Raw genomic sequence first — 25,677 nt, forward strand, 5'->3', positions numbered from 1 at the left:
AGGAAGTTCCCTTCACCTGGCACCAACAGACTTCTGACTGGAGGGAGAAAATATTCTTCTTAGCTTCTGTAAAAGTAGATGTAGGGAGCCAGTCTATTCCCTCCTGGGGTATTGTGAAAGGGGGCTGTGACTCCTGCACACTGTGGGCCCTGATTATGAAAAAGAATCAGCTACTGAGAATAGGGGATAGAGGAGTTATCATCTGAGAAGTTTGCCTGTGTGCCTCTGTACATTCCTGGTGTAGAGCTGGTGGGTTTGGAGTGTGGTTGTTTTCCCTGGATAAGCCAACCTGCTAGTAAGCCAGCATCCATAGTCTTGTCTCTCCTAGGTCTCAGTTTCTACTTTATCATGCTCACTACACCTTTTAACAGATGAAAATCCATCAGGGATTCTTTTTAAAAAAAAATTGGAGGGAGTGAAGGCTCAAGGTTGCAAATTTAAATAATTTTCTGTACAGAAAATATCTTAAAGAAAGATGACACGTCATTCTTTCTGGCTTTAAAATATTGATCATTGTTTCTCTGGCACTTGGATCCATGTGCCATCACATCAAGCAGGCTGAAGGGTGGCGAAAGGAGGGGAGCTCAGAACTAATGTGTCTATAGTGTAGTACAATGGGAAATTCTGACATTAAGGGCCAAATTTTTAAAATTGGTTTAATAAATTTTATTCACAAATATTTGCTTGCATAAATTTGGGGGACTTCTACCCAATGTGCACAAGCAAATACTAGTTTTTCATTTGCATAACATGTAGGTGCAATTTTAGTTTGATATTGAGGCCATTTGCAAATTTGGCATAGAAACGTACAATAAAGACAGCTGCTGAATAGTGATGATGGCCAGAAATTTATGTTAAAATATATCTGAAGGGTGAATGTTTATTCTCATAAAAACGTGTCAGCTCTACCATTATATCTCAGTACTGATCTCTAATCCTTGCTGTTCCCTTGGGGGCCACTGAGCAAAAACTATAAATGTGCTGAATTGTACCACTCTTCTGTGATGAAGAAATACAAAAGTGTCACAGCACACTATTACTGAAAAATTGCTTACTTTCTCATTTTTACCGTATAATTATAAAATAAATCAATTGGAATATAAATATTGTAATTACATTTCAGTGTATAGTATATAAAGCAATATAAGCAAGTCATTGTCTGTATGAAATTTTAGTTTGTACTGACTTTGCTAGTGCTTTTTATGTAGCCTATTGTAAAACTTGGCAAATATCTAGATGAGTTGATGTACCCCCTGGAAGATCTCTGTGTATCCCCAGGGGTACATGAACCTCTGGTTTAGAACCACTGCAATAGGGGGAGTTCCCTTATTCGTACACATCAGCCTCAAATCAGGAACAAGACTAAGAGCACCAGAATACCTTATCACTTGGAATCTAAGCCAACTTTGTCAAGTATCAGAGGGGTAGCCGTGTTAGTCTGGATCTGTAAAAGCAGGAAAGAATCCTGTGGCACCTTATAGACTAACAGACGTTTTGGAGCGTGAGCTTTCGTGGGTGAATGCCATGCATCTGACGAAATGGGCATTCACCCACGAAAGCTCATGCTCTAGAACGTCTGTTAGTCTATAAGTTGCCACAGGATTCTTTGCTTCTTAAGCCAACTTTGACAGTAGGGCACAGTTATCAACTTTCATGCACTAAATAAGCTCCCCGACTTTCACAATAAGCCAAAAATCAAGCTAATCCCATTTCAAAACAAGGCCAAAACAAATCAATTCCTAAGAAACCCAACACTCTATGAGACTAGATCCCCTCAGTGTGCAGTCTGGGACTGTGGTGGGTCTGCTGTGCACCCCTGACTCTCTCCCTCCCTTGCCCCTGCTTGCTGGGAGCCGATCAAAAAAAAGAAGCAACAAGCTACAAGCCAAAAACAAGCAACTCAAAACAAGCCCAATTTCTGCTTTTTTTTCCACTGGTTTGGCATGTCTGCAGTAGGGACTGATTCTCATTTGATAAGGCCTCTTTACACTGCTCTGGCAGTGTATACACAGTTCTGGAACAGTGTAAATGGGCCACATCTCCAGATGTGACAGTCCTTAAGCCCATATGGAATTCAAGTGACTTCACTAGAACTCCATATGGGTGAAGGGGTCCAACCTTGCAGTGCAGCTTGCAGAACTGGGGCCTAGTGAATTAATCTATGCCACTTTGCTCTCTTTTATTCCTTGGACAATCTCTCCACCTTCTCAGAGTTGAGACATATGGGTGTAATGAAGAAGCAGATAAAACTCTTACATCATGACACAATTAAGTCACAAATGTCAAAATAATTGCGGAAAGAATTATAGTTAATCTGTTATTGCAGTGATGGTTCTGTTTTAATGAAATATTGCCATAGACAAGATGATTTCATGCAAGAGAGCATGACTGGGACATCTGAAAGTTTTGTTATATCTATTATTCTTTTACAGCTTCTTTGATAATTGTATATACCTATTTAAAGTGTGACAGTAATGATATATCTTTCTTTTTAGTTGCCCAAGGCAAAGCAAAGGAAGATGTTAATGCACACTTTAAAAAATCAGCTAAAGAACAGCCACACAGGAACTGAATAAGTGTAAATGAAGTAGTAGATAATGCCAATAATTTACTCAAAAAAGGCATTTTACTTTCTTTTACCCGATTGTTCTCTGTTTACCCGATTGTTCTCTGTAAACAGCCTATGATTGTATGTAGAGGTTGGACTGAATTGCTACTGGTTTTGTACTCTTTAAAAAAAAAAAGAAAGAAAAAAATACTTGTCAGACAAAAATTCATTATTTAAAAGTTTAAATCAATAGGAGATATGCAACATACTACAAACCAAACAATACAGTTTAAAAACATTGCTTTATCCACACTGCATATGATAGTTTTATTTGTTGTATTCAATACTATTTCCTCTTACATTCAGCTTTCTAAACCAATAATTTAGCTATAACAGAAAAGCAGATCAATTTTCAGATTTCCTGTTCAATAACAGTCTCTTTCTATTAATCCAAGGAAGCTTGCCAAAATTCAAATAATTCTTCCAGAAATTGATTTTTCAAATATGCCATTTTTTCCATGCTAGTATCTACTGTAAAATATTCTGCATTTTGCAGGGTACATAATAAAGAGCTGATTGGAGCTGATCCTTTTTTTCCCCAGCCATCTGCTGAACATTCTGGGCTGGTAAAGCCACTCCATTGTGGTATCAAGACAACTTCAGCAATGCTGAAAAAGTTAATTTAGTGGGAAACAGACTGCTGCAGCTCCACTGATAAAAGCACTAACCTGTGCTTGTGTGAGTGCTTTGGTTTAGTTCCACAAGACACTTCACACAGACACAGTTACAGGTTTACTGCCTTTTAAATCATTCAGCCATTTTTATGTTTGTGGTCAGTCTCTTGAAACAGAGAAAATGTGGTGTTAAGTGCTCTATAAATGTTGATAGATTAGGTTAATCAGAGTAGAGTAGCGAGGCCACATTTATCCTCCACCGAACCAGTGGTGCTAGTGCTCACGTGTACTTTTATTAGAGCAGGGTGAATACTGAACAGAATATTAGGCAAATATGTATAAATTTTTGAGAAATGAATCAAAAAATGTATCTGACAAATACATTCTTACATTACTTAGCCACTGAGCTCTATAATGTACCAGTACAAATTGGAAATGTTATTTTAAATAAATTATTCAACAAATCTGATTCAACCCAGCGGCGGTTCCAGGCACCAGCACTCCAAGCACGTGCCTGGGGTGGCAAGCTGCGGGGGGTAGCCTGCCGGTCCCTGCGAGGGTGGCAGTCAGGCAGCCTTTGGCGGCTTGCTTGCGGGAGGTCCGTTGGTCCCGCGGATTCAGTGGCGGGTACGAGATTCAACCAGCTCTCATTTGGGTTCAGTTTTAACTACAGAGCCATGATTTATAATTATCATACTCTTGCACTTCTCCGAGTGAAAACTTAAACAAGGGACGAATGCCCTAGGAGTGCTTATTGGAGGCTGCTTCCATGTGGCAGAACAGAATGCCGCCATCAAACCACCAAACAGGTGCACAGTCAGGTTTTTATTCTAAAGGATAGGAGATTGCATTTTCCAACTGGTTTTTGTGAGTGAAGCTCTGGTTTTCTCCCTCATCCACTGGTCTGCACTGCACTGTGGGGCTGGCTAGAGATTCTGTGAGGGGAGAAGGATGCTCCATCACAAGAGATGTTGTTGTAAATTGTACATTCCACCTGTGTACCAAGCAACTAGGGGAGCGATTGTGGTTTCTAAGGCACAGCTCTCCAGCTTCCTCAATGATGCTTTTCACTGCCCCTACTCAGTGTTGTGGCTGTAGGCCAAAATATAGCCCTGGATCGTTCCCATCCTAAATCTGAAACTCAGTAAACCATAACTACATATTTGATATATGCTAATCCTCATCCTGATTTTAATTTTGCTCGGGCCTTTTTTTTTTTTAATTCAATATTCACCTAGGTAATGCACTGATTGAAAACAATGGCCATTTGACTGCAAACTCCCATTGAAGACAATGGGATTTGGCTGAATGAAAACTGAGTAAAGACCTCCGGACATGGGCCAATGAGGATATTGTCCATATTCTTGCACTGCATGCATGTCCCATCCTTGAAAATCTCTATTCATTTCAAGTTATACAAAATATTTACATCCCTTAGCAGCAATTTGTATATAGTTTTGCAAAATATACTTTTTCTTTGGATTTAAAAAAAAATTGTAATATTGTTATTTGTTTAGAAGTCTCAGCACAGGCAGAGATTTGTGAAATTCAACAAGACTGGAAGCCTTCATTTCTCAGCAATGAAGAATTCACCCAGCTGATGTTGGAGGTAAAAATGCATATAATTTTGCTATGGATGTGCACATTGTTCTAGAGCAACAATATGTCTGTGATCCCAAAAAGAGAAGAACTTTAGATTTTATTGTACTTGATCATAAAGCAGAGCCACCATGAAACAAAAAGACTTGAAACCAATATGGGGTTCCACTCCATGCTTGGACACTACAGTAACCGAAGTACTATAGTCAATAGAAATCCACTTTTTAAAAAATGCTACACACACATATTAAATGTAATATACCGCTACCTCGACATAACTCCACACGATATAACATGAATTTGGATATAACAGGTAAAGCAGCACTCCGGGGGGGCGGGGCTGCGCACTCCGGTGGATCAAAGCAAGTTCAGTATAACACAGTTTCACCTATAACACAGTAAGATTTTCTGGCTCCCAAGGACAGCGTTATATCGAGGTAGAGGTGTACATAAAATAAATTCAAATGATGATTTACATTTTATTGCTACAAATATAAGATAGGGAAAGGGAAAGCTTGCCATATCTCTCCTTTTTTGTATATATATTATTTTATTTAACATTTATACTGCATTGACACCTAAAGGTCATCCATGCCACAATCCTATTGTGCTAGGTATTATACAAACATAGAAAATGACAGCCCCTGTTAACTTGACACCATTAATACTTCCAGTGCAATCATTTCCAAAGTTCCTATCAAAGACATCTTTATTATGATAGGGAGCACAAGCACTTTACAATTATATTCTATTAAATTACATTTAAATTATACCATAGGAGTTTCTAAAACTAGCAGAGATTTTTAGGGAAATGACTCAATGATGTTTGTGTAGGTTTGATATGAAATCCAAATGAGCTGCCAAAATGTAATTTTCTATCTTATAAATAACTACAGCTTTGTTAATTGTCTTTTCTGATACTAAAAATGTAAAGGTTATTTGGTTTTGAAGTGTCATTTAATAACATGTTTTCACTGCTTATTTGTTTTCTCTGCTGTGATTTATGGACGTTAGTATGAAGAAAAAAGTGTGAATGGACATGATTCACTGTATGGGTGCAGGAAGATGTAAATAGTCAGCAGGAGCAACTATCCTGTGCTGGAAGTGGATAGCTGTAAATTCTCTCTGAGGCTCCACTATTTGGTCACCATTACCTTTTAGTTTTTCATGATAAGTTTTCTTCTTGTTAAATATTTAACTTCCCTTTCTGTTAATGCTCATGCTTTGAAGCAAATGAAAATAATTAACGAATAGTTCTGTTTAATACAGCTGTTAGTTTGCATCTATTGTATCTGTCGTAGGTTTTTCCATGGCACTCGTGAATGTTGCAGGCCAGTTTTTAAGAGACACTTCATTTGCACTTGCCTGGCATAATTGTAGATTCTCATTTCAGTGCACAGGAATTTACACACATAACTCCCTTCACATTGAATTAAAAATATTCCCTTGGGGTAGAAACAAATGAATGGACAGATGACTTGGGTTCTTCTTTGAGTGCTTGTCCTTGTGGGTATTCCCTGTGGGTTGGAATGTACTCTGTGTGCCTGAAACCGGAAGATTTTTCAGTAGCAGTGTCCACTAGTCCATGCCTGCACCCTGCCCCACCTCCTGCTCTAAACTGAGGGTACAAGGGGTGCTGTGGACTGACCACCTCTCCAATTCCTTTCTACCACCTGTGGTCTGAGAGGGAACCCCTCAGTGTTTGCAGCTTTTTGCTAGTGTTCCCACTCAAACTTTCTTGTTTTGCAATTAGGTTTTCTGTTTTCTTAGAGACAGTGGATGCCACTTGATAGCAACCCTGATATCAACAACTTCCAGTTAATAGCAACATTTTGCAAGAAACTAATCCCATCCCATCCCATCCCATCCCATCCCATCCCATCCCATCCCATCGACTTCAGCGTTCCCACCCCATCGTGAACTCTGTAGTGGGCCAGGTCAGGAAGGCTTTAGCCAGGGTCCGTGGGTGCAATTGCACCCTCAGAAATCAGACCCGAACTCACTTTAATTTGGTACAGGACCCCTGTCTCAGGTTTGGTCTAGCTGGGCCAAATTTGCATGAGTGGCATTGCAACCTGGTGTCTGGGGGCAAAGCAGCAGGTTGCAATGCCTGGAGTGGGAAGCTGGGCCCAGCCCCATGGAACAGGAGCTCCCTCTGTGGGGTGAGTGCAGGGTGGGTTCACTGTCCAGCCACCCTCTCCCTGGGGCTGCCCACCCCTCCTAACTGGGCTGGGATTAGGCTTGTGGTGCCAGGGCAGAAGGTGTTGCTGCAGGTGGTTGGTGCCTCCGTGGAAGTTTGGTACAGTGCTCCTATTGTAGGGTACCTTCATTCTGAAGCTACATTCACTGCAGGTTCAGGCTGCCAACAAGCATAACAAACTGCTCCAACCTAGGCCTAACCCTTCAGACCAGGATGACAAGAGACTAGATCTCTTCAGTAGGAAAAACAAATTTCAGCCAGGCCCCAATTCTGGGCCATCCTTGACTACGAGAAATTGTTGCCAGACCATCTCATCAAGTGTTGCTGGATGCAGTGGATACGGTTTTTCATTCCATGGCAACTTCAGTCATCATGAGGTGCATGGCTGCAATCCTCGGGGTTCCCCAAGGAGGTCCAGGCAACAGTAGAAGATCTCCCCTTGTAGGGTAACAACCTGTTTAATGAGAAAACAGATGAGCCATTTCATTCCCTTAAGAACTGTCACACACCACTCTGCTCCTTGGGGAACTGTACCCTGGCACCTCGGAGGAAATATTCCCAGCTGCCTCCTCCATCCTGTCCCTTTGCCCTTCTGTCATCCAAGGGTCTGTGAGCCTCCTTGGAAACATCAAAGGGTGCAAAGTATCAGACAAATGCACCACCACCACCCTCTCTTTATTCCCAGACTCCCACCAACAAAGGATGCTTGAGAATCACCAACAAGTCTTTGCACTGCCCTTTCTCTGCACTGCCCTTATCCTACACTCTTTGGGGGCTGCCTGGCCCCTTTCCTCCTGATGTGGCATCACATCACGTTGGATAAACAGGTCCTCAATAGCTTCTTGACTGGCAACACTATCAAATTCCTGTCTTCCCTTCTCCAGAATCCCATTCCCTGTCCTTCTTCAGGGACTCTTCTCACAAGAGGACACACACAGGAGGAGGACTCCCAAATCCAGCTAGATAGAGCCTGTGCCTCCTCAACTCAGGGAGAAGGGCTTTTACTCCAGATATTTCCTCATCTCCAAAAAGAAAGGGAGCTGGAGACCCATCCTATACCTCAGACAGCTGAATGTCTTCATGTGCCCATTTGAGATTCAGGATGGCCACCTTGATCTTAATAATCCACTCCCTACAGAAAGGCGACTGGTTTGCGGCTCTCAATTTGAATGATGCCTACTTTCTTATAGACATTCATCCAGGACACAGGAGATTCCTGTGCTCCACGCTGAGCCTCGAGCACTTTCAATTCAGATTTCTTCCCTTCGGCATCTTAACGGCCCAAAGAGGTTTCACAAAGGAACTTTCCATGGTAGCAGCAAGTCTGAGTCTGTAAAACAGCCCAGTATTTCCTTACCTTGATGATTGGCTGCTCACAGGTCAGTTGTATCAGGAGGCGCAAATGGCGGTCCTCTCCTTATGCAATCACTTTTACTCCTTGGGACTTCAGGTAAATCTAGAAAGGTCCACTTCAGGCCCCACACAAGTTTTAGAATTTAACTAGGTGAATCTGAACTTGATTTTGGGCAAGGCTTACTTAAGTCAGGATACATTCCTCACGATGTGGGATCTCACCACCTAACTTTGACTCATCCCCTAGATAGCAGTCCGATCCTGCCTGGTTCTTTCCAGGCCATATGAATTCCTGCATCTACGTTAGTGATTCTCATTCAGGAGTCTGGGGCCCCCTGCAGGACCACAAGTAGTTTTCAGGGAGTCTGCCAAGCAGGGCCAGCATTAGACTTGCTGGGGCCCAGGGCAGAAAGCCAAAGCCCCACCACCTGGGGCTGAAGCCTAAGCCTGAGCAACTTAGCTTCACGCAGACTCCTGTGGCATGTGGCCCCAGGCAGTTGCCCTGCTTGCTACCGCCTAATGCTGATCCTGGCATCTATATGCAGAAAAATAGTTGTGGCACAGTTGGGCCGTGGTTACAGAATGTTGCGGGCGGGCCTCAAAAAAAAAAAGTTGAGAACCACTGATCTATATGACACCCTTCGCAAGTCTGTGCCTCTGGTGCCTTCAGGCATGTTTGGTTTACACTCCAGGTAGGGACACCCTTGACAAATGAGTCTTGCTTCCTCAGAACGTGCTAATGTCATTCACTTGGTGGGAAATCAAACACACTGTCTCCCTAGGGGTTCCTTTATTCCCCTGCCACCAAAAAAGACATTAATTATGGGTGCCTCCATGCTTGACTGAGCAGTTAACCTGGATGACCATCTAGCCCAGGGCTCCTGCACTTTACAAAAAACCAAACGGCATAACAATCTTTCAAGCTTTGGACAGTGCACAGAACTTGCAAGAAGTTTCTTCCCTTCATCTGTATTGCACATGTTGAACTCATGTCAGATAACATGACTACAATATTTTATATAAACAAACAAGGAGGAGTGAAGTCTGCCCCACTCTGCACGGAAGCAGTCAAACTCTGGAACTGGTTCATCCGGCATCAGATCTCCATCTCAGCAGTGCACTTACTGGCAGTAATGAACATCTTGGCAGACAGCCTCTGCAGGCTTTTTCCACAGAGATCATGAGTGGGAGATCCACCCTTTGGCCATGCAGTACTTCTCCTGGTAGTGGAGCTCGCTCCATTCTGGGACGTCTTTGTGACCCAAACAACCAAGAAAGTGTCTAGCATAATGCACCTAAGCTGCCCACAGGCACAACTCCAGAGGGATTCCTTCTTATAGTGATTGGATCCACCAACATATGCCTTCCCTGGTGTCGTCAGGAAGATCAAGCAGATTGAGACAACAGTAATCAATCCTGTTAGCACCTTGCTAGCTGTTGCGTGCCTGGATGCTCTGCAAGGACGAGGCCCACACACACAGGTGAATTAATTGGCTTTAATGAAGGTTAAGTGACACACCCGCAACGGGAACTCCACACGTTGCTGCCACTAGCTTGGGGAGTCCAACGTCCGAACAGCTCGGTCAGGTGCAAAGTTCAATGCGCAAGCTCTAGCCCTTAGCAATTATAGTATTATGCGAACAGCATGCAAACTAGCCTTTACATATGCAATAAGGGACTTTTCATCAGCAATGGCCACCTCCCCTGGCCTCGGGCCAGGGACTTTCTGCAGACTTTTTGCAGTTTCCCAAAACACCGAGGCTTCCCACACAGGGCAGTTTTAACCGGTTAGAAGCAGCAGCTGCTAGCAACTTCTGTCCGCTAATAACCTCTCCTTGAGAAAGCGCAAGCCCTAGCTTAAACAGTAACAATGTCTTCCGGGGTCCCCTACACTGGCCAAGACAACTTTGGTTCACCACCATCCCACAGGTGGCCTCTCACCCATGCATACACCTGCCACCAGAGCACAGGGAGGTGCCTAACCGACACTGTTACTGAAATATCTATTAATCTTAGGCTCTCTCGCTCTCTCTCTGTGCTTGGTCACAGAAACAAGTCCTAACTTACTGATGTTTGGACAAGACTCTGTTTAAAAATATTCTTTGTCCAGCTATAAAACCTTGCTTTTTGCAAGCAATGGCTCAAAAACAAAACAAAACAAAACAAAAAAACCAAAGTGTATTTGACTGAAGTGAAATGGCTGCTGTCTTGATAATGACCTGATTCTGCACCACTCTTGAGAGCATGAAATCAGAAACTGATAAAGTGGGACTTTGAAACAGTACACAAAAGATCAAGACTATGGAGATAGGAGAGAATGCTATCAACACTGGCAGATGTGAAATTGAAGGAGAAAAGTACGAAAGAGTTGATGATTTAGTCTATCTTGGAAGTACAATATCTGCCAAGGGCCAGCTCACTAAAGAAATGAAGGCAAGAAACAGTAAAACCAGAAGTTCATTCTCCTGTTTTTCAATCAGCTGGAAGAGTAAGAAGATGTATCTTGCACACAACAAAGAGACTGTACAATTCTATTGTCCTTCCAACACTACTGTTCACACCTCAGAAATGTGGCAGATGTGGAAGCACAGAACAGGAAGCTGAGTGGATTCCACCATGTTGTTCAAGAAGAATCCTGGGAATTAATTGGAGAGATTCTGTGAACAATGTGGAAGTGTGGTGCCCCTGGTTCAGCAGACTGTGGACTCAATAATTAGACAGACACTGCCACAGTAATTTCGCCATGTTATCATGTGACCCTGTGGCAGAATCACCAGGTACATCTTAGACTGGATTCCACCTGGAGGGAAGAGAAGGGATGGAGGACAAAGAATGACCTATCACAGGAGGATTGAAAAGAATGCTGCCATCATGGAGACATACTATGAAGGAATCAGACACCTTGCTCTGGACAGACAGTGATGGGAAAAATGGGTTGACTCGTGCCAGTAGGCACAGGAGATTCTAAGCCTAAGTTTAAGCACCATGGGAATTTGGTCATTGATTTAAAAGGGAACAGTATTAATTTATATCTGTACAATTGTAATTTTTACAGCTAAATAACCTTTGATGAGAGAGACACCGTATTAATGTTAGATGGACTATTTTCAAATAAAGAAAATAAAATTATATATGCATATGTTAATTTGATTTCCCCACAGAATTATAATGTGAGTTAATTTGTATGATTTGCATCAGATATTAAATAAAGACTTAATACAAAACACCTCACCATAGTAACAGGCATAACCCAGCTGCCCTGCAGTGCCACTGTTCTCCTTCCTGGGTTAATTGCTATAATGCTTTTAGAAAATATTTTAAATGTATGACAGAAAAATATTATCTGCACCTAAATTTAGCAGATCCAGACTAACTATAAGAGCTAGTAAACATAGTCTTTCACTGAGGTATAAATTATTGACCTAATTGTCAAAGGTTTGGAGCACCTGAAGATCTCATTGAGGTAAGCACACATGGGTGCTGAGCACTTCTGGCAACCAAGGTATGAGTTTATTTATTGAAAGATATTGATTATTTTTAACAATGTCTTGAATTATATGTGAATTCCTGAGAGGTGCCAGTTCACCCTGAGTTCTCATTGGAGTCAATGGGACGTAAAGGTACTGAGCATCTACCCCTAGACTGTCATGATTTGGAGGTCATGCAGTATAACATCATTAAAAGGTAATATTCCCTAGATTTGCAGTAAGATCTTGCATTTAACCTATGACCTCAATATCACAGTAATCTGGCTTTTTGCAATACACCTGCACACTGAACAGATCTCTCCAATAGCATATGTATGAGCCTTATTCTAATTAGTTAATGTTTATAACATTTGTGTTGCTTCAATAATGATCATAAAATCATAGAAGATTAGGATTGGAAGAGACCTCAGGAGGTCATCCAGTTCAACCCCCTGCTCAAAGCAGGACTAACACTAACTAAATCATCCCAGCCAGGGCTTTGTCAAGCTGGGCCTTATAAACCTCTAAGGATGGAGATTCCATCACCTCCCTAGGTGATTGGCACCAATATCAGAATTTAGATTGATTGATTTATGGATCCAGACCTGCTCCCACTGAAGGCAATGGGAGTTTTGCTATTGGCTCATCAACTTCAGTGGGAGCAGGACTGGAGCTATGAACTTAATACTGTACTTGACCAAATACTCTAAGTGCTTCTTATTTGTTTGCTTCTCCTTGTTGGAGTAGTAGATGAGGCCTTGCTTTAGATATACTTAGAAGGTTTAGCTTGAGACAGAGTAGGCTGTTGATTTCAGATATAGCTAGGAGAAAAATATTTTTACATGATAAAATATTTTAGGGTGATATTTTCTCCGATGCAGAGGGCTGGTACAAGGCTGGTGCCCCCACTTAAATCCCAGGGCTGGAGAATCTGCTGCTGTGTGGGATTTATGTAATGCTCAAGTGCTATATTGGCTCTCTGCACAAAGGTGAAGTGTACCACTAATGAATAATCTAATACCATGATCTTTAAAATAAATCACTCAGTTAAACCTGAAGCTAAAGCTTATTTGGTCATTTCTCTTGCTTTTATTTACATGAAAGCATAGTAATATACAATGTTACATTAATACAAACAGATTAATTTTGTGGGTAATTATTATTTGAGATAGCACTGCATCCCTTCATGATGCTTTGATATTTGCACAGAGCTAACTTTTTTAATAACTTCCAAGGATCCAGGCTTAGCCATTTTGCATTATTATTAATTTAAAAACTGATATTTGAAATATTCTTGTAAGCCTTTTGTTGTTTCAGCTAGTATATTTTGCTGAACTACAAAGAACACTGTATAAGTGAGATAAGACCGTGAAATCAGAGAATTACTGTTGTGCAACTTGAGATAATGTTCCTACAACCTACCAATAATGTGGTGGAGTGGTAAAAGGTTTTGATCAATGTACAATGAGAATTACTGATAAAAGCCCATACTACTGTTAAAGAACTCTCCACTTGTGCATTTCTCTTAGGCATTAGATGGCTTCATTATAGCAGTCACCACAGATGGAACCATTGTATATGTTTCTGACAGTATTACACCTCTACTTGGACATTTACCTGTGAGTAATTCGTGCACACTCTTTTGCAGATACAAATTATGGGTCAATCCTGTAAACACCAAAACCTGCATGTAGTGCTTATTCTTGTGAGTAGTAGTCTCATTGATTTCTATGAATATTCACTCTAGGGGCAGGATTGGGCCTCCAATTTATTTCTAGCATTGGTTAAGAAGGGGGGGGAGATGAAAATGTGACTTTTTTCCCATCAAAATTAAAAAATTATAATTTTTTAAAATATCCAACCAGTGATCCTTGGTTTTTTTTAGTATGATTTATACACTTCAGTTCCCTGTTGCTGTGAAGCATTTAAAACTAGACAAGACAGGGCTCTGAAGGATATTCTGATGTGGAGAGGAACAATATGACCTAACTTCTTTTCCATCTTTGCTTTCTAGGAAAAATATAAAATTGGTTTCTAGTCAAGGTTAAGTTTTAGTCACAAGTATTTTTAGTAAAAGTCATGGACAGGTCATGGGCAATAAACAAAAAATAATGAGAAATACCATGACTAAATCTTTTCCTGGGGCCCTGCCACTCTTGAGGCCCTGAGGTGCCACTGCTTTTGGAGGCACCTGCTCTGGGAGGCGCCTGCTCCGAGGCCCCTGGGGACTGCTCTACCAACAGCCTCCAGGGCCGCTGCTCCAGCCGTCCCTGGGACTGCTGCTGCTCGGACAGTCCCTAGAGCTACCCCCAGGACTGATACTGCTCGGGCCAGCCTTACCGGCCGCTGTAGCTGTGGAAGACAAGAAGGTCATGGAAAGTCATGGAATCGGTGACTTCAGCAACATTTGTGACAGAATCACAACCTTACTTATAGTTGATGGGGAATAGCGCTGCTGGTGATGATGGCCTTATGAGATGTGCACTGAAGGTCTGGTTCTACTCCACTGAAATAAAGGGCAAAACTCCTGTTGACTTCAGTGGAATAGGATCAGATCCTGAACTGGTTGACTGATGTCACCAGGCTGTTGGGCTATGAAGGTCTGCTGCTGGTCTGGTGCCTTCCAAAGGAAAGCAGGCCTTTTAAGTATTGTTCCCAGGGAGGTGGTAGTGGTGGAGCTGCTGCTCTATGTGGCTGTGTGTTGTGGGGGATTGGTTACTGTGTCTCATGTCCCAAAGACATTCCTGTGCTATGTTGTGTCTAGCTTGAGGAGCAGAGAAGAAGAGTTCAGTTTTTTTCAGCTCCTGCTGGAGATACTGGACTGGGACAGATGGTATGATAATTAAGGTATTAATCCTCACTCATTTTTAGTAGTTCAGCCTCTATATAAATACACAGCCAGAAGCAACAGGAAGCACTTCTATTCCACTTGCTTTTTTTTTTTCCTTAGGAAAATTTTAATTATGTTTTTCACTCATTTTGCCATTCAGCCAAATATATTAAATATATTTCATCCAACAAAATATACCTAACGTATTCCACTAAACTATAATATGGTGAGTAATTATTTTCTCCTTAGGTGAAACAATGTCATGATATAAGGAGTGCTGGTGGTGAATGTAGGAATATTGCTATGCAACAGTAACAAAGTAGCTTAAGCTAAAACCACCTACTTCATTTTTCTTCAGTCCTCCACAGTGCAGGAGTTTAATAATCTTTCTGTCATTTGTGGGCAGAGAGATTGCCTCTTGCTGTCCTACGGTCTGTTGAGTCCAATGATTTCCACAGAATTTCTTCAGTTTTCAAGGTTTTTCAGATGTTTGTCTCAGTGTTAAGGAAATGTTTTTCATTGCTTTCCCCTCTACTCTTGAATCCTACTGGAAACTAGGGATCCAATTCAGGAAAACATTCCTACTCAGGAAGGGCAAGTAAGTCAATGAGACTTAAAACTCTATTTCAATAAGAACGTATTTAGGCAAGTACTTAAATACTTGCCTGAATTGGGATCTAAAACTATAAACTGGTTATTCTTTCCTCACCCTACTAGTATTTAGCATGATAACCTTGTCTGAAATCCAATCCCAAATATGGAAATGGATCATTATTATTTATATTGTGGTAGCTCCTAGGCAAGGCCGTCCTTAGGATTTATGGGACCCTACGCAGTATTATTAAACTGATGCCCCTATGCCGTATGGCAGCCCAAGCTCACAGCCTGGTGGGGGAGGGTGTAATAACCTTAGTCCCAGATTTGGACCTTAGCGTCCAAAATATGGGGGTTAGCATGAAAACCTCCAAGCTTAGTTACCAGCTTGGACCTGGTACCTGCTGCCACCACCCAAAAAATTAGAGTGTTTTGGGGCACTCTGGTCCCCCTGAAAAACCTTCCCTGGGGACCCCAAGACCCAAATCCCTTGAGTCTCACAACAAAGGGAAATAATCCTTTTTCCCTTCCCCCCTCCAGGTGCTCCTGGAGAGATACACAGACACAAGCTCTGTGAACCCAAACAGAGTGAATCTCCCTCTCTGTTCCCAATCCTGGAAACAAAAAGTACTTTCCTATTCCCCCAGAGGGAATGCAAGGTCAGGCTAGCAATCCAACACACAAATCTCCCCTTGATTTCTTCCTCCCACCAATTCCCTGGTGAGTACAGACTCAATTTCCCTGAAGTAAAGAAAAACTCCAACAGGTCTTAAAAGAAAGCTTTATATAAAAAGAAAGAAAAATAAGTACAAATGTTCTCTCTGTATTGAGATAATACAACACAGGGTCAATTGCTTAAAAGAATATTGAATAAACAGCCTTATTCAAAAAGAATACAAATCAAAGCACTCCAGCACTTATATTCATGCAAATACCAAAGAAAAGAAACCATATAACTTACTATCTGATCTCTTTGTCCTTACACTTAGAAACAGAAGACTAGAAAGTAGAACTACTTCTCCAAAGCTCAGAGCAAGCAGGCAGCCAGAAAACAAAGACAAAGACACTCAATTCCCTCCACCCAAAGTTGAAAAAATCCGGTTTCCTGATTGGTCCTCTGGTCAGGTGCTTCAGGTGAAAGAGACATTAACCCTTAGCTATCTGTTTATGACACGCCCCCCAAATTGCAGACAGTGGGGAAGCTCACTGGTGGCGATTTCCTTCTAGAACTTGAAAATAAACAGATTAATACAACACATACACCTTTACATATACTCCTAAGTATATAACTAACAGACTTCTACATTTTAAGAACACTTTTTAACTACTGAATTCTGGGAAACTCTCACGGGAGAGTGCATCAGCAACTTTATTAGAAGCTCCTGTGATGTGTTGAATTTCAAAATCAAAATCTTGGAGAGCTAAACTCCAACGAAGAAGTTTCTTGTTGTTCCCCTTGGCAGTATGAAGCCACTTTAGTGCAGCATGGTCAGTTTGTAGTTGGAACCGCCGTCCCCAAACATATGGGCGTAGCTTTTCCAGGGCGTACACAATGGCATAGCATTCCTTTTCACTGACTGACCAGTGACTTTCCCTCTCAGACAGTTTCTTGCTGAGAAACACGACAGGATGGAAGTTGTGATCTGTTGCTTCCTGCATGAGCACCGCTCCTATACCACGCTCAGATGCATCTGTGGTTACTAGGAATGGCTTGTCAAAGTCCGGGGCCCTGAGCACAGGGTCAGACATGAGCGTTGCCTTAAGTTGGGTAAAGGCCTTTTGACACTCATCAGTCCACTTAACTGCATTTGGCTGGGTCTTTTTGGTCAGGTCGGTCAGTGGGGCAGCGATTTGGCTGTAGTGTGGTACAAATCGCCTGTAGTATCCGGCCAAGCCTAAGAAGGATTGGACCTGTTTTTTTGACCTTGGGACAGGCCACTTTTGGATAGCATCCACTTTGGCCTGTAGGGGGTTTATGGTTCCTCGACCCACCTGGTGCCCCAGGTAAGTCACTCTGTTTTGGCCTATTTGACACTTTTTGGCCTTAACAGTTAGTCCGGCCTGCCTGATGCGCTCAAAGACCTTTTCCAGGTGTAGTAGGTGTTCGGGCCAGGAGTCTGAAAAAATGGCCACATCATCGAGGTAGGCAACTGCAAATTCTCCCAGTCCAGCTAGTAGACCATCTACCAGCCTCTGGAAGGTGGCGGGTGCATTTCGAAGGCCGAAAGGAAGGACATTGAATTCATACACCCCCGCATGGGTGACGAATGCTGACCTCTCCTTGGCAGGTTCATCTAGCGGTACTTGCCAGTACCCCTTGGTTAAGTCTATTGTAGAGATGAACTGGGCACGTCCCAACTTTTCCAATAGCTCATCGGTACGTGGCATTGGATAGTTGTCCGGACGAGTTACAGCATTTAGCTTACGGTAGTCCACGCAAAAGCGTATTTCCCCATCTGGTTTGGGTACCAGAACCACTGGAGATGCCCATGCACTGGTAGATGAGCGGATTATACCCATCTGTAGCATGTTCTGGATCTCCCGTTCTATAGCGGCTTGGGCATGAGGAGACACTCGGTAGGGTGGGGTTCTGATTGGGTGAGCACTACCTGTATCAATGGAGTGGTATGCCCGTTCAGTCCGTCCTGGGGTGGCTGAGAACAATGGGGCGAAGCTAGTGCACAGCTCCTTGATTTGTTGCCACTGCAGACGTTCCAGGGTGGTTGAGAGGTTCACCTCTTCCACGCCACCGTCTTTTTTCCCGTCGTAGTAGACACCGTCAGGCCACTCAGCATCATCTCCCTGGACTGTAAACTGACAAACCTGTAAGTCTCTGGAATAGAAAGGCTTGAGAGAATTAACATGGTACACTTTAGGCTTTAGTGAGGAATTGGGAAATGCTATGAGGTAGTTTACAGCTCCCAGGCGCTCTTGGACCGTGAATGGCCCTTCCCATGATGCTTCCATCATATGGGCCTGTTGCGCCTTCAAGACCATAACCTGGTCTCCTACCTTGAAGGACCGATCTTTGGCATGTCTGTCATACCAGGCCTTTTGCTCTTCTTGAGCATCCTTTAGGTTCTCTTTAGCAAGGGCTAAAGAGTGTCGGAGGGTGCTTTGTAGGTTGCTTACAAAGTCCAGAATGTTAGTTCCTGGAGAAGGCGTAAACCCCTCCCATTGCTGCTTCACCAACTGTAATGGCCCCTTAACCTCGTGACCATACACAAGTTCAAATGGTGAAAACCCTAAACTGGGATGTGGTACAGCCCTGTAGGCAAACAGCAACTGCTGCAACACTAGGTCCCAATTATTGGAGAATTCGTTGATGAATTTTCGTATCATGGCCCCCAAAGTTCCATTGAACCTTTCCACCAGGCCATTGGTTTGATGGTGGTATGGGGTGGCAACCAAGTGATTCACCCCATGAGTTTCCCACAGTTTTTCCATGGTCCCTGCCAGGAAATTAGACCCTGAATCTGTAAGGATGTCAGAGGGCCAACGTACCCTGGCAAAGATGTCTGTTAGGGCCAGGCACACAGTGTTAGCCCTGGTGTTGCCTAGAGCTACTGCTTCCGGCCATCGGGTAGCAAAGTCCACTAAAGTCAGTACGTACTGCTTTCCTCTGGGTGTCTTTTTTGGGAAAGGGCCCAGAATATCCACAGCTACTCGCTGAAATGGGACCTCAATTATGGGGAGTGGCTGGAGAGGGGCCTTGACCTGGTCTTGAGGCTTTCCCACTCTTTGGCATACCTCACAAGACCGGACATACTTGGCAACATCCTTGCCCATCCCCTCCCAGTGGAAGGACTTCCCCAACCGGTCCTTGGTTCTGTTCACCCCAGCATGGCCACTGGGATGATCATGGGCTAAGCTTAAGAGCTTCCCCCGGTACTTAGTTGGAACCACCAACTGTTTTTGCGGCTGCCATTCTTCCCGGTGTCCACCAGAAAGAATTTCCTTGTATAAAAGTCCTTGGTCTATAACAAACCGGGATCGATTAGAAGAGCTGAGAGGCGGTGGGGTGCTCCGTGCCGCCGCCCAAGCTTTCTGAAGGCTGTCATCCGCTTCCTGCTCAGTCTGGAACTGTTCCCTTGAGTCTGGGGTCACCAGTTCTTCCTCAGACTGTGGACTTGGGCTTGGTCCCTCTGGAAGCGCTGTAGGTGATGGGGTTGTTTCCGTTGCTGGTGAACCGCTCTCCGCTGGTGCACCTGAGGGCATTTCAGGCTCTGGCTGAGCCTTTTGGGTATGGCTGTCTTTTGCTTCTGCCAGTTCTGGCTCGCTGGCGCCCTCTGGCGTTGAGTTTGAAGATGTGGTTGCACTTGCTGGTGCTGGTTGCTGTTCCAGTTCCGGGCCTGGGACTGGAGGTGCTGTGGCTGTTTCAGTGGTTGGCATGGAATCCGGGTCCACTACCTCTGTCTGGGTCTCTGGTAACACAGACGGGGCCTCTGTGGACGGCTCAGGAACAGGAATGGGTCTGGAAGCTTGCCTGGTTTGGCTACGTGTAACCATTCCCACTCTCTTGGCCCGCCTCACCTGGTTGGCCAAGTCTTCCCCCAGTAGCATGGGGATAGGATAATTGTCATAGACTGCAAAAGTCCACATTCCTGACCAGCCTTTGTACTGGACAGGCAGTTGAGCTGTAGGCAAGTCTACAGCTTGTGACATGAAGGGGTAAATTGTAACTTTGGCCTTTGGGTTGATGAATTTGGGGTCAACGAAGGATTGGTGGATAGCTGACACTTGTGCCCCCGTGTCTCTCCACGCAGTAACCTTCTTTCCGCCCACTCTCAAATTTTCCCTTCGCTCCAAGGGTATTTGAGAGGCATCCGGGCCTGGGGATCTTTGGTGTGATGGTGGTGTAATGAATTGCACTCGCATGGTGTTCTTGGGACAGTTGGCCTTGATATGTCCCAGTTCATTACACTTAAAGCATCTTCCATCTGATGGATCACTGGGCCGAGGTGAGTTACTGGAGACTGGTGAGGTTGAAGGGTAGGGTATCTGTGGCTTTACTTGGGTGGTATGTGGGGTCTTTGGCTGTCCTCGGTTGTAGGGTTTATGGTCTGTGTGCCCCCTGGGGTAATCGTTCCCCTTGACAGTAGCTTTCTTGCTTTCTGCCAGTTCCATCCATTTGGCTCCAATCTCCCCCGCCTCAGCGATATTCTTGGGGTTTCCATCTTGTATGTACCGCGTGATGTCTTCAGGAACACCATCCAAGAACTGCTCCATTTGTATGAGGAGGTTCAGTTCTTCCAAGGTTTGAATGTTGTTTCCTGTTAGCCAGGCCTCATAGTTTTTTGCAATGTAGTAGGCGTGTTTGGGAAATGACACCTCTGGTTTCCACTTTTGGGTTCTGAAGCGCCGACGGGCATGATCTGGGGTTATCCCCATCCTGTATCTGGCCTTGGTTAGAAAAAGTTTATAGTCATTCATTTGGTGCTTAGGCATTTCAGCTGCCACCTCTGCTAAAGGTCCACTGAGCTGTGACCTCAATTCTACCATGTACTGGTCTTCGGGAATGCTGTACCCAAGACAGGCTCTTTCAAAATTTTCCAAGAAGGCCTCGGTGTCATCACCTGCCTTGTAGGTGGGAAATTTCCTGTGCTGTGGAGCAATAATTGGCGCCGGGTTGTTAGGGTTGGCTGGCACATGCAGCCCAGCTTTTGCCAACTCCAGTTCATGTTTTCTCTGTTTTTCCTTCTCTTCATTCTCTTTTTGTTGTTTTTCCATTTCTTTTTGTTGTTTTTCCATTTCTTTTTGGTGTTTTTCCATTTCTCGGTGGTGGGCCAACTCTTCTTCTGCTTGTTTCCTTCGGTAGGCTAACTCTTCTTCTTCTAGTTTTCTTTTGTGTGCTGCCTCTTGGGCTGCCTGTTCTCTTTGGAAGGCTGCCAGTTTCATGCTTTCTTCCTTTTCTTTCATCTCCATCTGTCGCCTGTGTTCAGCTTCTTTGATTTGTTCTTCGGCCTCAATTTTTGCCTTAGAAGTCATGGTTCCTGTTTTCTTGTGTTGGGGTGCCCTCCGGTGTTTATCTTCTGAACTGCAGGTTCTGTTGCCTCCTGAAGTCTGCCTAGCAACAGTGCTTTTTTCCTTTTCTCTCTCTAGCTAATGTTCAATGAAAGGAAACCAGAAAAACCACTTTATTTGCATGCATATAAGTGCCGGTACTTGCCTCCTAATGGGAGGGCTATTGCATGACAAAAGACCCTTAACATGCAAGCCACAAACTGCGAGAGAGAGCAGAAAAAAAAATTCTCTCTGGTTCCCTTTTAAAACCAACTGTTTCTCTCTGCTAAAAAGCCCTTAGCAGAGAAAAGAAAAATATAATATTCCTACTGGCTTCTGGATTCTAGTCCCACCAGCTGCACACCATGTAATAACCTTAGTCCCAGATTTGGACCTTAGCGTCCAAAATATGGGGGTTAGCATGAAAACCTCCAAGCTTAGTTACCAGCTTGGACCTGGTACCTGCTGCCACCACCCAAAAAATTAGAGTGTTTTGGGGCACTCTGGTCCCCCTGAAAAACCTTCCCTGGGGACCCCAAGACCCAAATCCCTTGAGTCTCACAACAAAGGGAAATAATCCTTTTTCCCTTCCCCCCTCCAGGTGCTCCTGGAGAGATACACAGACACAAGCTCTGTGAACCCAAACAGAGTGATTCTCCCTCTCTGTTCCCAATCCTGGAAACAAAAAGTACTTTCCTATTCCCCCAGAGGGAATGCAAGGTCAGGCTAGCAATCCAACACACAAATCTCCCCTTGATTTCTTCCTCCCACCAATTCCCTGGTGAGTACAGACTCAATTTCCCTGAAGTAAAGAAAAACTCCAACAGGTCTTAAAAGAAAGCTTTATATAAAAAGAAAGAAAAATAAGTACAAATGTTCTCTCTGTATTGAGATAATACAACACAGGGTCAATTGCTTAAAAGAATATTGAATAAACAGCCTTATTCAAAAAGAATACAAATCAAAGCACTCCAGCACTTATATTCATGCAAATACCAAAGAAAAGAAACCATGTAACTTACTATCTGATCTCTTTGTCCTTACACTTAGAAACAGAAGACTAGAAAGTAGAACTACTTCTCCAAAGCTCAGAGCAAGCAGGCAGCCAGAAAACAAAGACAAAGACACTCAGTTCCCTCCACCCAAAGTTGAAAAAATCCGGTTTCCTGATTGGTCCTCTGGTCAGGTGCTTCAGGTGAAAGAGACATTAACCCTTAGCTATCTGTTTATGACAGAGGGGGAGGAGGGACTTGACAGCAAAGGATAATGAGATGCCTGTCCTGCCTCGTGGTGGCGGAGAGTCACAGTTCTCCGCAGGACTTCCATGCCCTCTCCCTCATGCAGAATGGACATGAAGAAAGTACTTAATTAAAAGCACTAAAATTTGGGAATAAAAAATGTCAGTCACAGGTTTTTTGATATGCCCTGAAGTTTGTCAGAGATTTATTTGCAAAAACATCATAGTAAGGGTGAATCAGCTGTCCTGCTGAATACAACATTACATATAATGGAATACATGATGCGGCTCTTCTCTGTTTTACATTTTCTTAATCAGTATTTCTAAGATGAATTTATATTTTAAATGTACTCAAATCTTAAGCCAGCATTCCAGATTACTACATATTTAACTCACTGAAACAAAGACATTCTTTTAAATTAATCAGAGAGGTCTAGTGTGTTCATAACAATGTTAATTGCTTTTAGAAAAAGGGAACAGTAATTTACTTTATGTGATCTCCATAACAAGAGACATGGTTATGAAATTTCAACAACTTTAAAAAAATATGTTTTCAAAGATTTTAGGTATAACAAGGATTTTGTCTTACTAAGGTACTGATTTTGCTGGAGGGTTCTTTTAAAACTAGTTCGTCGGATAGTCAGAAGTAAAGAAAGGGAAACTCTTTGTCCAGCTATCTGGAAGAGAAGGACCGTTGTCCCTTTAAGGGCTCTCTTCAGTGGGGAGTGGGGGGAGAGGTGGTGAAGGGATGGACAGAAAAGACACAGGAAGACTTGGAAGCACTTTTTTTTTTAACTATAGTAATTAAAATGTGTATTTTAGATAAGGGAGGTCTTTTGAAGGCTTTATTTAAAAAACTGTATGTCTGAAGATCCACGCATTTAAAGCTAAAGATGATTGTGCATCTAAAACTCTATGCAAGCATTTTTTAGAAATGTGATTTTATAATCTTCACTAGCTCACTAATGAAATATTTTTAAAGCAAATTTTAAACAAAGGTCCTGTAGACTGACATGTTCTGTGTAAATATTACATTAATGCACAACTGTTTTTGTCAGTAACGTCAGAAACTGACAGTATAAAAATGTATTTGGGCATAAGCTTTCGTGGACATCTGATGAAATGGGTTCTAGTCCACGAAAGCTTATGCCCAAATAATTTGTTAGTCTTTGAGGTGACATAAGGACTCGTCCTTGTTTTTGCTGATACAGACTAACGGGACTACCACTCTGAAACCTGTCAGTATATACCTTGGGTTTGGCAAATGCCTGTTAAATGGCTTTATTACCCCTTGAATGTCTCTTTAACAGTTTCAGTGTTGTGCTAATAGGTCTGGCAGGCTGGAGGTTTTTTCACTTTTAACTACTAGATTCCCTCCCAAGGAAGACTCACCAGGCTACAGCAGCCATCTGTGGGAGCCTGCAGGAAGGGTCAGAACAGGGATAGGAAAACAAGAGGGTGGACACTAAGACCCAGTGGTGCCCCAAATTTTCAGGTGCCCTACACAGCTGCCTATGTTGCCTATGCCTAAGGACGGCCCTGCTCCTAGGAGCTCTAGGTATGGATTTTGATTTTGATTTCGTTGGGGGATTGGTCCTGCTTTGAGCAGGGGGTTGGACTAAATGACCTCCTGAGGTCTCTTCCAACCCTGACATTCTGATTCTATGACTTTATGTGCTAGGCACTGTGTAAACACAAAACAAAAACGATGGGACACTCCCATCCTGCAGGGACCTAGAGCCTGGGCTCCAGCCTGAGCCTTGAAATCTGCACAGCAATGAAACAGGCCCCGCAGCCTGAGCCCCTCAAGCCTGAGTCAGCTGGCAGGGGACAGCTGTGGGTTTTTCTTTGCTGTGTAGACATAGAGTGTGGGCCAGACTGTGCAGTTAAGCCAGTGGCCTATTGGTGGCAGTAGAGAGCCCCACCAATCCTGAAGATGCACAATCCCTACCAAAGCTCCCCTATGAAGAGGACTTCACGTGCTGCACTGTCCCTGTGGATGGTGTAGCACTCTTCTACCGTTTGCTTGGCCAGCTCTAGCTGGGACATAGGCAGGGGCAAAGCCATGGATCCACCTTTTCCCTGCCTCCCTTTACTGCTTTGTGCTCCTGCAGGCAGTAAGAGGAGGCAGTCACTGCACATCCCAAAGCTCAGAAACTGCAACTGTGGCTGTGCTTTGCAGGTGGGAAGGCTCACTACACCCTCTCTTCCCCAGTCTATCCCTATATGAGCAGCATGGACTTCCTTTGGAATGGGTTACTTTTAGAGATTTAATTCTAATGAAGAAAACTCAAGCTTAGGGGAACTTCACAAGTGTCAATGGAGTTACATCAGAGATGGATTTGGCCCAGTGTTTACTACTTTTACTCAGTATAATATCTGATGATGATGATGATACAGAGCACAATTTTAAGAAGTGTCTGCCTAACTTGTGTACCCACTTACCTATTTTAGACCAGAACAACAGCCCATGGAAGTCCATAGAAAGATTCCCACTGACTTCCATGGGCTTTGGATCTGGCACTTTGTGTATTTAAGGGTATGGCTACATTTGGAATTTCAAAGCGCTGCCCCGGCAGCGCTGCGGGAGCGCTGCCACGGCAGCGCTTTGAAGTGTGAGTGTAGTCAGAGCGGCAGCGCTGGGAGAGAGCTCTCCCAGCGCTGCATGTAAACCACATCCCTTACGGGTGTAGCGTGCAGCGCTGGGAGCCGCGCTCCCAGCGCTGCTGCCCTGATTACGCTGACGCTTTACAGCGCTGTATCTTGCAGCGCTCAGGGGGGTGTTTTTTCACACCCCAGGTGCAGCGCTGTAAAGTGTGAGCGTAGCCAAGGCCTTAGTCTATGGGCATGGGAAGTTTAAACAGCTGCTTATGAAAATTGGGCCCTCTGTTTGGTTTTGCAAATAAAATTCAGTCCCAATTGTGGAAAATGGCAGGTTGGTGGAGAATGAGAATTCCACTCTTTTTTTGTTTTGATCATTTGTACTTTTTTTCTTTTCTTTGCAGTGTGACATCATGGATCAGAATTTGTTAAATTTCCTCCCAGAACAGGAACATTCAGAAGTTTATAAAATATTATCTTCTCGTATGCTTCTTGCAGATTCTGCTTCATCAGATTCCCTAAAGAGTACGTATTGTTTTATCATTCCCACTAAACAAAAAGCATGGAAGAG

General features: G+C 43.5%; 1 protein-coding gene across 5 annotated transcripts in view; it reads left to right on the forward strand.

Moving 5' to 3' along the window:
• Positions 1-25,677, forward strand: part of NPAS2 (neuronal PAS domain protein 2) — a 180,089-nt gene that overhangs the window by 83,808 nt on the left and 70,604 nt on the right. For all 5 annotated transcript variants that reach the window (XM_050921915.1, XM_050921877.1, XM_050921896.1 and 2 more), the window contains 3 exons: positions 4,740-4,831; positions 13,371-13,460; positions 25,511-25,631. In XM_050921915.1, coding sequence (XP_050777872.1) covers positions 4,740-4,831; positions 13,371-13,460; positions 25,511-25,631 — 303 coding nt within the window. The remainder of the gene's footprint in view (positions 1-4,739; positions 4,832-13,370; positions 13,461-25,510; positions 25,632-25,677) is intronic.

Source organism: Gopherus flavomarginatus, chromosome 1 (genome assembly GCF_025201925.1).
Source record: "Gopherus flavomarginatus isolate rGopFla2 chromosome 1, rGopFla2.mat.asm, whole genome shotgun sequence".
NCBI lineage: Eukaryota > Metazoa > Chordata > Testudines > Testudinidae > Gopherus > Gopherus flavomarginatus.